At 35.8% G+C, this 11,776-nt stretch overlaps 1 protein-coding gene across 2 annotated transcripts in view; it reads left to right on the forward strand.

The window, feature by feature from the left end:
• macrod1 (mono-ADP ribosylhydrolase 1) overlaps positions 1–6,266 on the forward strand; it is a 55,942-nt gene extending 49,676 nt beyond the window's left edge. For both annotated transcript variants that reach the window (XM_026280793.1, XM_026280792.1), the window contains 4 exons: positions 361–391; positions 2,036–2,109; positions 4,662–4,743; positions 5,683–6,266. In XM_026280793.1, coding sequence (XP_026136578.1) covers positions 361–391; positions 2,036–2,109; positions 4,662–4,743; positions 5,683–5,708 — 213 coding nt within the window. In that variant the 3' untranslated portion in view covers positions 5,709–6,266. The remainder of the gene's footprint in view (positions 1–360; positions 392–2,035; positions 2,110–4,661; positions 4,744–5,682) is intronic.
• The last annotated feature ends 5,510 nt before the right edge of the window (positions 6,267–11,776 follow it).

Consider the following 11,776-nt stretch of genomic DNA (forward strand, 5'->3'; position numbering starts at 1 on the left):
GTGGAACCTTAGCAGCGAATGCATTTAAAACACCAACAATTGTCTGTGACTCGGTCCATTTGTTTTAAAGTAAAGCTTTTGTTTGTAAGGCCTTTAATTCTAGGGCGCAAGTAGCTCGTTGTCATTAGTAATGGATTGTATCTTTAATGGGTTGTAATTAATCAATTTTCATTCACCCTCCCTTGTAAAAGCTGTTGTTTTGTTGTGGTTTTGTACTAGTAGGTCCAACAATATTGTGCGCTTTGTAAACCTTTAATTTCTACAACACATTTATTTAAAGAAGCATGTAGTGGTTCATACACAGATGATTAAACAATTACTGTAAGTCTATGTTTCTTTTTATGTTTCTTTGATGTCTAGGCTTTTCCATGCATCTCTACTGGAGTGTATGGTAGGTGCAAATTACATCTTTATTTCTAAATCAATGTTTACCTTTCATCTTTAATTGCATTGTCTTAAATCAGTTATTTATTTTTATATGCCCTTTGTATTCATAGTCTATAAATGACTGTGTGTAATTCATTACAGGTTGGTTGATTTAGAGTTCTCAATGGCCTCATTTATTATTAAAACCTATAATCATTAATTAACTGCATTTATGAGCTAACATCAATGGTACATCATTCCCAGTGTTTATGAACCTCTAACCTAATCAACGGTATGTTTATGAACCTGAGCTATGATGTGACCTCCGTGCTCATGCATGTGTTCTTATTTGTGGTGGTTTATGTAGCAGGAACCTCATTTTAGGAATTCTGGGAGTGCATATCACTTGCAGTAGTATGAGGGATTTTCAGATTAAGGGTGGGATTAGACAGTCAGATTAGGAGAGATTAGGTGCGAGAGCATGTCACTGTGATTATAATCCCCCGTCTCAGCTATACGTGTCAAGATTTAACTCAAAAATGAACCTGGCAAACATCTTCAGTTTAAAAACCACTACCATCAGTAATTCATTTTCAAGTCCTCAAGCAGAAAATATGGTGCCATGCATCGGCAGAATTGTGAGTGCTGACAAGGTGTGAACATGTTGATGCCTCTTGGTTAATCATACAAATTAGATCATTACAATCAGAGTAATGCGAATATCTATGAAAAATATCGAGGCTGTTTTTATTTACTTTGTTTACAGTTTAATGCATCAATGATTCATTTTTTGCTTAATTATAAAAATAAATTCATTTTCTGATCTGCCTCAGTAATGTCTTATTTATCTTTGTTTGGATGCAATAGATTGTGGTTATTTATTTAGTCAATCAGCACATTATAATTTAAAGAGAGAGTTAACAAAAATAAAAAAGATGTTAATAATTACTCACCCTCATGTTGTTCTAAACCTATAAGACCTTTGTTAATCGTCGGAATACAATACAAATATATTTTTTATGAAATCCAAGAGCTTTCTTACCCTCCAAAGACAACAACACAACTGACAATTTCAAGACTCAGAAAGGTAATAAGTAGATTGTTAAAATAGTCCATGTGACAGATACAACTGTAATGTTATGAAGCTACAAGAATAAATTTTTGTGCAAAGAATAAATAAAAAAAGACTTTATTCAACAGTTTCTTCTCTTCTGTGTGTCAGTCTCTGCTGTGCATTTACGAGAGTACCACTGCGCTTGCATGTGGAAGAGAGGAAATTGTTTAAAAAAAGTCATTATTCTTGTTTTCTTTACATACAAAAAGTATTCTTGCAGCACTGATAAGTTAAGATTGATATACTATTTTAACATTTTACTGTGTTAACATTTACTATTTTAAAAATGTCCTTACCACCTTTCTGGGTCTTTGAATGTGTCAGTTGCATTGCTGGCTATGGGGGTCAGAAAGCTCTTGAATTTCATCAAAAATATCTTAATCTGTGCTCCAAAGATGAACAAAGGTCTCACGAGAGTAATTCATTTTTCGTTTTTGAATAAACTATCCCTTTAAGTCTTTTTTAATAAGCATAATTTAAACATGTTGATCGATTAAAAGTATAAATCTGATGTGTATTGTGTTGATGGGTTGTTTGATGTGTGGTGTGGAGCAGGATATCCACCTGATCAAGCAGTCGAAGTTGCCCTGAGAACAGTGAGAGAATACCTGGAGCAAAATCACGAGAAGGTGTGTGTCATTTCCCTACTGGTGTTCTTTTCTTGCCATTGTTGTTGTTGTTCGATGAGGAATACGTCGTGGCAAACAGATGGTGGCTGCATAGGGACTTTTCTTTCTGAGTCAGCATGCACACGCACACACACAGAAATATAACCTTGCAGTTTTAATTGGTTCCTAACAGAGCTTGCATAGGCTTCGCGGAACAGCACAAATACAACAAATCCACAAACGCATTGACACAATCTCTGGCCCCTGTGAATTAATGTGAGTCTAGAGGAAATTTAACAGGAAATGAGCCTTCAGGATGTCTTTGACAAAACTTCTGCATGTCCCATACTGCAGCCGCTCTCTCTCGCACGCTCGATTTTCACTGGTCACATCTGTGTTTTTTCCCCCCTCTCATCTCTCACTGATCAGTCTCTCCTGTCCTGCTTTCATCTCACTCTGTGCGGCATGCTTATTTGCTCTTGCCATCTTTTACGCTACAGAGATACAAAATGACAGAGACACCCTAATTATGGCACACTAATTAACCAGTGCTTTGTTGCTTGCTAACCCTTCCACTTTCCATATGCACCCAGAGAATAGTACAGAATGGAAGAGAGAAAGTACTTTTACAGTTTTTCAATAATTTGATTAGATTTCTATTATTATTATATTTTTTATTCATTTTATTTATTCTGCTTTTACTATTTATAAAATTGCGTATTGTGTACAATCAGTAGAAAATAATCAACAGTACTTAAAAAAAACAGTTACAAAATAGGTCTAAATACATCTAAGGCCATGTTTTTTTAAGAGCAAATGTGAGGGTTAATGCAAAAATGACAGCAAAAGATCACATAAAAGTAGGCGGTGCCTCCACGTCAATGTGATTGGCTGATTACCCTGTCAATTCGATAACGCCCACCTATCATGATCACAGCCTGTCTGCGAATCGACCTGAATGCGTCAGGCTGGTGAAAGTGGACTGACTAATTAATTACAGAGTGAACAACTCACCCACTTCGACAAAGTCACTCATGTCTGGATCAAAATGCACTTGAAATGATGATGATGATAAGTGAGTGAGTCAGTTTTTAGTAAACACTTAGCTTAGTTAAATTAAAATTTTCACCTCCTTGCAACCTTCATGGCCCTTGCAGTGATATTGAGGATTTGATGGGTAATGGTTTGAAAAGAAAGCAACTATTAACAATAACATTTTGAAGTATCAAATGAAACTGCATAAAATGTGTTATTCTTTTGAAACATTTAAAAAAAAAAACTATTTCAAGTAAATATGCTATTATTTGGTGTTACATTCTGAAAATAGTATATTCATATAAGCAAACAAAAATATTAAATTATTTTCTTATTGATAGTGTGTATTAAATTCTTTGCCATATTCTTTTAAGACAGAAACCATGTAAACATCAAATGGTGAATTTCTGTAGTCCATTACATTTTTATGCATGTTTATAATGTTTCAAATACTTTGGCAATGTAAAGCATTATTTTGAATCTGAATTGAGACAGACAAAGCGACACAGGATGAGTGAGCCAGAGAGGGAGAGACATTTGGCAAAAGGCAATGAAAAAAAGACAATGCTAGAGAGAAAAATGAGAGTGAGCGAGATTTCAGTGGCAGACTAGGAGTGCTAGCTGAATGCAATGATGTGTTACAGGAACATGATTAGAAGCAGGAACAGCCCACCTGCCCTCACCACTGTTGTCATGGAGATGGAGGTTCCAGGATGCTGGCACAGATTCTCGATGTATTCTTTTTATGTTGTTGCTTGCCATGAAGCATTTGGGACTGGTGTTCTGTCAAGGACAGTTAGGTCACTGGCACTGTGCCTCTCCAGCTAGAAACACTCAGACATTAGAATATGCTAAACGATTGCACCCGAGTGGTCCTCTCTTCACATAAGACTGAGAGGCTAGATGTCAAAAATCAGTGAATTGGACAAATTAACCTTTTTCTTGAGTTATATGGATTATTTGAAGTTCAATTCATGCCATCGATAGAAATTAACACAAAGGAACACTCCACTATTTTTGAAAATAGGCTCATTTTCCAGTTCCCCTGTTGAGTTTACCGTTTTCCGATCCATTCAGCCGATTTGGGTCTGGCGGAAGCACTTTAGCTGTAGCTAAAGATTCATTGAATCTGATTAGACCGTTAGCATCTTACTAAAAAATGACCCAAGTGCTGCCGCCTGACCTGGAGATCGGCTGAATGGATTGGAAAACAGTAAATCTCAACTGTTTAACTCCAGGGGAGTTGGAAAATGAGCCTATTTTAAAAATAGTGGAGTGTTCCTTTAATGTAGCTCTAAAAGCAAACAATATTTTCTTTCCTTTGACTTTATTAACAAGATTTGAAGCAAATTTATGCTATGACTGTGTAGTAAGGATGAAGGAGAATATTCGTTTCATTTGGATGAAGTTAGTGATATATTATTACAGGTATGTTCTTAGTCGTGTCGGTTTCTGCTGTGCAGTAGCAAAATCATATCTTGAAAGTGGTCATTTATTTTTTATTTCTTGTCTCTTTTTCGGTTTTAATCTGCTCTCAGCTGGACCGGGTCATCTTCTGTGTGTTTCTGAAGTCTGACAGAGAGCTCTACGAAACAATGTTGCCGGCATACTTCCCACGAGGTCTGTCATCACACACGCTTGTTGGGTTTTCATGTTTTATTGGGACATATATAGTGAATTTTATACTATACAGGCTGTATACTTTATCCCCTAAAACCCTCACAGAGAATCTTCTGCATTTTTACGTTTATAAAAAAAGGTATAAGCTGTTTTCCATGTGGGGACCAAAAATGTCAGGTTTTACTAGCCTTTTACCATCCAACATAGTTTACCTGGACCACATATCTTACACACACCCTTATACTTATAGTGAGTTCATTAAAACATTATGCTTTGCATTTTTAACGTTTATTTAATTAAGAGATAGCAGATACTTATAATTATTTAAAATTCATAATCGCCCTTGATTTTTACTTTCTAAACAAACTGTACCCAGTGGCTCTGCACTTTATCATTATGTACAAAACAGAGTATTTTTCACCTCAGAGTCTTCCATCTTATTCCTCCCGCAGTGAGAGGACAAGTAATTGGTAGTCCTGACTGATGTCAATGTATTTGTGTTTGTTGTTTTTTTTTCTGTGTTCTGGGACACAGAGTACAAACTATTGCAATTTAAAGTTATTCTTATGTGATAGCTGTACATTTGTAGTTAGCGCTAATAACAAACCAACACTGAATACATTAGAGTTTTTAACAGAAGCAGTGTTTACCTTGATAAAATAAATTCATTAAAAAGCAGCTCACTGACTAATTAAGTATTTCATATTACTAAATATTAAACACTCCCAAACATATTGTCTGGTGCTAATATTTGCACCTTTTTTATTTTTATTTTTTTAATGTAACATGTTTCATGAACGATCCTTGCTCTAATAATCACAGTTATGACATGATGTTGTTGAGATCTCACACAGTAGCTGAACTCCAAACATTAGTGTTCATGTAAATGTCTGTTACTGTATGTGCATGTGCTCCATTAGACCTGTTTTTCACCTCCAGGTTCAACGCCAAAGAGCAAATTATGAGGGGATGGCATAGTTGCTGTGGAAACGCCACACAAACAGCTGCCTGACACCACCAGATTTATTAATATCACTAAACCAGTGCTACATGGAATTCGATGATCGCTATCAGCTTCCTGTTGGGAGTATTATTGCTATTGGATTTGTATTGATACAGTGTTAGTTAACTCAAAAATGAAACATTTACTAATCTGCATAGAATCATATACAAAAATACTGCTTTATAACAAATATTGTTTTTTTTTTCTTTTTCAAGTTGAGTGTCTTTCAAATCTGTTTATTGCTTAGGCTGCTCTTGTTGTTTGTCCTTCCAGAAACAATTTCCTGTAATTATGTGATTTGCACTGCATTAGCTTTGAAATTATTGAAGATCTCCTATGTGAGTATTGTTTATAGAGTTGAATAAAAATTGAATTAAGGCAATCAAAGGAAGCAAAAGGCTATGTCAATGGTTGTAACACTTAACCTATAATGAAAGTGCACTATTTGTACTTCTTCAATGTACTTTCTGTCTTCCAGTATGATAAAAGACCCTCATTAAAGTCAACTCCCCTCTCTGAACTAATGGCTGGATCCGCTCTTAATGCAACTTTCATTAATTACACCGTAAGCCTTCTAGTTAATAGTATAATGTCAGCAAATGGATTTAAAGCAGATGAAATATTTTTGAAATATTGATGCCGATTGATTTAGTCAATTTCTTTGAGAAGAACTCTTAATTGTTTCACGACCATTTATTTTTTCCCAACTCATATCGTACGATTCGAGAATCTCTCATAGCGCTTTCCAAAAAAAGATGACTTCTTTCATCTCAACATGCTGCTATATCTGTGAAAGAAAAGAGAGTGAGCGAGGCAGATGAAGAAGAGAGAGAGAGAGGGAGAGATGAGTTTAATAAACTCATCTGAAGCAATTTTCATTTTTTAATAAGCGACAGGCAGCTCAGATACTGTCATCAGGCGAGCTTCTCCAAATAATGAGAGCGGAGGAGAAAAAAGGGAGCGCGAGAGAGAGAGGGAGGAAGAGCTCAGCAGAGTAATTATCCTAAATCCAGACTTCATCACCGTCCCATCAGCACTTCTCTCTTCCTTTCCTCCCTCTTGCAATCCAGCTCTGTGTCCCTCTCTCTCTAGCCCTCTTAGTAAAGTGTTATTTAATTTGCTGTATTGGCACAGTGAAAGCAGCCAGTGTGCGGCTGCTGCTGAAATAGTAACCCTTCAGTGACGATTACACTGGAGTGCATCCTATACGCCAGCAGCAGAAGCACGGCGAGATGAGAGCTCCTCTTCTCTTTTTTGCTGCTCTCTCGCCTTATCTCTCTCTCCCATGCCCTCGTGCGCTCGTTTCTCCATGATCCTATCATGTCTCTCTGTCTGGTTCCCTGTGTATCGTCAGACTCATAACCCCAGATTCTGCCAGTCAAACGGAGCTCGCTATCACTCGCGGCCCTGCCATTTCATCCTGGTGCTCTGTCACAGTTTATAGTCACTTCAGTCTGGTTTAATCTTGAGGGTGCCGCCAGAAGTGTCATGGGGCTTTTTGAGCCAAGTGGATTTGAATGTGACTTCACGAATATATATATTTTTTATCTTTGATTATTAAGTTCTAAGATATAAAAAAGCGCATGGATGTTATTTACACTAGGCGCAAATAGCTATAGATTATATTTAAACTTAAAATAGCAGGATTTTCTGCTGTTTATACTACATTTTGCAAATAGTGGCGATTATCTGCACCTCAGTATTGTAGTAAATTATAAAATAGTATGCTATGCAATACTAACTTGAGTATAAATTTTAATTTTAATTCTAATTATTAAATGGATGACACCTTATTGGTACAATAAAGCCCTACATACCCTAACCATACCCGATACTTTATTTTAAACTTTTTTATTATTTCCTTCATTTTCATAGAAAATAAATGCTTTTCTGATGGAATTCAAAATCGGAAAGGAAAAAGAAAAAAAACAGATTGATTGCTTCAAAATGAGTACGACACACATTTTACCATCGTTTTACTGAATCCCACACTGGTGGGCAGAGTTAGTGTAAATAGACACTTTTTAATCCACCCTCATATCGCTCCAAATGTACAGGATTTTTTTCTTCCATTGTTGAACACAAAAGGTGATCATTAAAATGTCAATGCTAATGCTATTCATACAACAAGAAGTTGCACTAGTGTTTAGTTTATTTAAAACAGTCCTGCATAAATGCGTGTATGAATGAGCATCATGCTCTATACTAGCTCAGTTTGTCCCCCAATGGCCTGCGCTGGCTGTGTGGCTCATCATTATCATTTACTTAAAAAAAAAATACATGTTCTTAACATTTAATGTCCTTGTTTTGCTGCTATTTTGGGCTTTGAGATACTGCAGAAGTTTTATTCTTGGTTCAGCACCTTTACTCTTGACAGCTCCCTGCTTAGTCAAAGTACGATGTAGTTAAATGAGCTGTTCGCATATGACGCAGATTGTAGGTCAAACTGGAGGCTAATTCACCATGAGCTCCCTCTGGATATTCTTAAGGGTTTTTAAAAATCATAGTTTTTGATTTATGAGTAAGGTCTGTGGTTATCATTACTTGAAGAGACTTTTAGATAAATTAAACACAGTCATACAACGATGAAGCTGCTATAAGGATATACGTTGCTAGATAAGGATTAGAAAATGACTCAAAAAGGCAGTTTTTCTTCTAGTATTTAGGACTAAAAACTGTGATGTTCTACTGTTTTGGGACACAAGCTACATTAAAATAAGAGCATTTTTCAGAGAATGATATCCTGTGTTATCAGGAAACTCTTTGAGGCTGGTGTCTGTTTTTTGTTTTTTATTATTAATTTTTTATGCATGTTTAGACTGCAAATAGATGGTAAATTCAGACTACATTTATAATTTATCAAACCACATGTAGTTTTTTTTTTTCTTAAAAAATGTAAGGTGGATGTTTTTATTTATGTATTTTCATGATGCTTTTAAGGTTTTACGTTCAATCATATGTTACCCTGGACCACAAAACCAGTCTCAAGTCGCTGGAGCATATTATAAGCAATAGTCCAAAAAAAAAAAAACATAGTATGGGTCAAAATTATCGATTTTTCTTTTATGCCGAAAATCATTAGGATATAGTAAAAATCATGTTCCATGAAGATATTTTGTAAATTTCCTACCATGAATATATCAAAACTGAATTTTTGATTAGTGATATACATTGCTAAGAATTTATTTGGACTTTTTTCAGTATGTAGATTTGTTGCTCCCTCAGATTCCACATTTTCAAATAGTTCTCGGCCAAATATGGTCTGATCCTAATAAACCATAAATTAGTGGAAAACTTATTTATTCAGCTTTTGGATGATGTATAAATGTCAATTTAGAAAAATGTAGACTTAAAACTGGTTTTGTGGTACTTAATGTTTAATCAGTCTCCATTCTCTATTAGTGGCATTATGTTTTCTATACCAGCAGTACAATCATCTACCCCACCAAAAAGCAAGAAGTGCAGATGAAATGCACTAGAACTTAAATGCCTATTACATTTGTTACTACATAAAGAGCTATTGTACAACTACAAGGTTGTTTTTAAAGAAAGTGTTGTTTGCTCTTTGATCATGTTTATCTCACCTATATGAAACCAGAGTCAGGACTGTGAGAACAGATACCTCTTCTCATTGAGAGAGCGGGTGAGCGGGCAAATGAGTGCGAGCGAGAGTGTTGAAGGAGTCGGATGAGGTCAGCAGGAGTTGGTCGCTGATGTTTATGGATGCTGGAAGAGGCGATGGCGTGGGGGGCTGCTTGTGAAATGAAAATGGATCTTTAGCAGAACCCAGGACACTCCGCTGCCCCTCAAGATCAATTCACTGATTTACTGGCTGAAAGCCTGTCAGAGTTAGAAACACCAGCATTGAGGGGAGTAGAGGATGAACTCAGGTGGGGGTGATGGAGGTTGAAAGAGGCATCAGGACTTTCGGTAGAGTCACAGATGAGGAGAATGTTCATAAAAGAACAGGTGAATGTTTTGCCACAATATAGCTTAGTTTGAAGTTTTAAATGTACTAAAATTTGCTCGCATCTTCTCGGAGGAGCAGAGTTAAGATGGGTTTAGGAGACAGCTCTTTTGTGCATATATGATTCCTTTAATTAAATACGCAGTTTACTTTTGTTCTTCTCCAGTAAACACTGCAGCTGCATAACACATTGTGAGAGAATTATTTTTAGTGAAGCATCAGGGAAGTTGAGCTTCATCTCCTGCAGAGAGTCTACCTACAGCCTGTGTGTGTGCGCGTTTCTCTTTGGTTGGTGTCTACTAAAATATTAAAGATGTTTACTGTATTGTATGAGAGAGGTGATAGCATCTCTTTCTGTCAGACAAATGTGTAGCCTATATTTAATTTAATATTCCTAATATAATATTTAACAATTGCAAAAGTCCCAGAGCACTCGGAGGCAGTTAAAATAACATTATAGTTTGTTTACCACATTACTCTGCAGCAATATGGTACTGAGCATTATTATCTCCATAATATTTACCAGAAGAAATGTTCTTAATAATTGCTTTTCACACAGAATGCGTTTTTCGTTTAAAAGACGCGAGAAGGAGCACAGCTGAATAGAAAAGCAGTAGCCTATTTCCAGTCAGATGTTTTTAATTTAATTACTAAATTCCTGTCCACACCAAAATTAACAACAAACTTTAAGTATAACTTTTAATTATACCGACAGACGATAACTCTCAGTTCATTATAAATAAAGGTAAAATAAAAATATATAAATTAAAGGGATATAAAAATATCATTGCGTTGCAATTCTTTGTTGTTTCTGGTTATCGTCTGGAGAGAAAAAAACGTTTATTCCTACGATATCGTTCCTCGATATCGTTCCTCTGTGACGTTATCGTAGCAGCTGTGAAGTGGACTTCCCCCGTTATAATATTGTTATTATAACCATAATTTAAGTAGTAATGTCACTATTATAAAACCAAACTAAAGAGCCAAGTAAGCATAGATAGCTTCTGTTTTGATTTACATCAATAAAAGGCATTGTGTCCCTCGCTGTGTACAAGCCATAAATGTAGCATTTGCCATTAAAAAATATTAGATGGTAGATGGAGGATGAATGCTCAGCGTGATAATGGAACAGTGGGTCATTTGTTGGCATTGCATTTGTGGGCAATGTATGATTGCCTATTCGCTCCATTATAAAATGATCCATTGTGTCTCTATCCTGTTTGGATCTATTTTTATCATAGATCTTGCATTTGTACAGTGCTCTGCCCACACTGAATGCACTACCACCAGTGATAGATCTTTTCATGCATTCGCAATTATTTTGGCTCTCTTGCATTGTTTCCGTGGCATTCTCCTCTGGTTTTGAGGCCTAGCTTGCTTGGTGTAATTCAACTACCATCCCAGTATTCATGATATGCACTTTATATATAGCCTACATTAAGCAAGTTTTTTTTTTTCTTTTGAAACGGTGTGTGGTGCTTTCTTGCCCATATAATGCTCATTACCATTATGTTGAATTTGGCCTAAAAGAGTAGTTACTAAATTTACTAAGTGCCCCCCAACCCCCCTTTTTTTGTTCACAAGGCAAAAACATATGTCAGATTGCTAGAATAAATAATAGAAGTACTAGAAGTGTATATATATATATATATATATATATATATATATATATATATATATATATATATAAAAGAATAAAGATTTAACAATAATTAAACCGTTTTAATAAACTTATACATTAACGATAATTATACCCTTCTGAAAATGGTGGCTGAAAGTGTTTGTCCAAATGTAATTGAAATGGAAAGCGTGTGTGCATGTGTTAGTGGACAGTGTCTGAGTGCTCTCCTCTCACCTACCTTGATTTTATTTTATTTTTATTTTGAATGTTTAATGTATTAAAAGGGCCGGGGTAATGAATTATGATCTTTAATGCAGAGAGCGATCGATAGCTCCACAAAATAAATCAGCTTTTTACTGAGAGCGTCAAAGCCTTTAATACACTGGGGGAGAAACAAGTGAGGGAGGGAGGAGGAGAGCGCACCAGGGAGGGGAGCATGACA

Source organism: Carassius auratus, chromosome 14, assembly GCF_003368295.1.
Source record: "Carassius auratus strain Wakin chromosome 14, ASM336829v1, whole genome shotgun sequence".
Taxonomy (NCBI): Eukaryota; Metazoa; Chordata; class Actinopteri; order Cypriniformes; family Cyprinidae; genus Carassius; species Carassius auratus.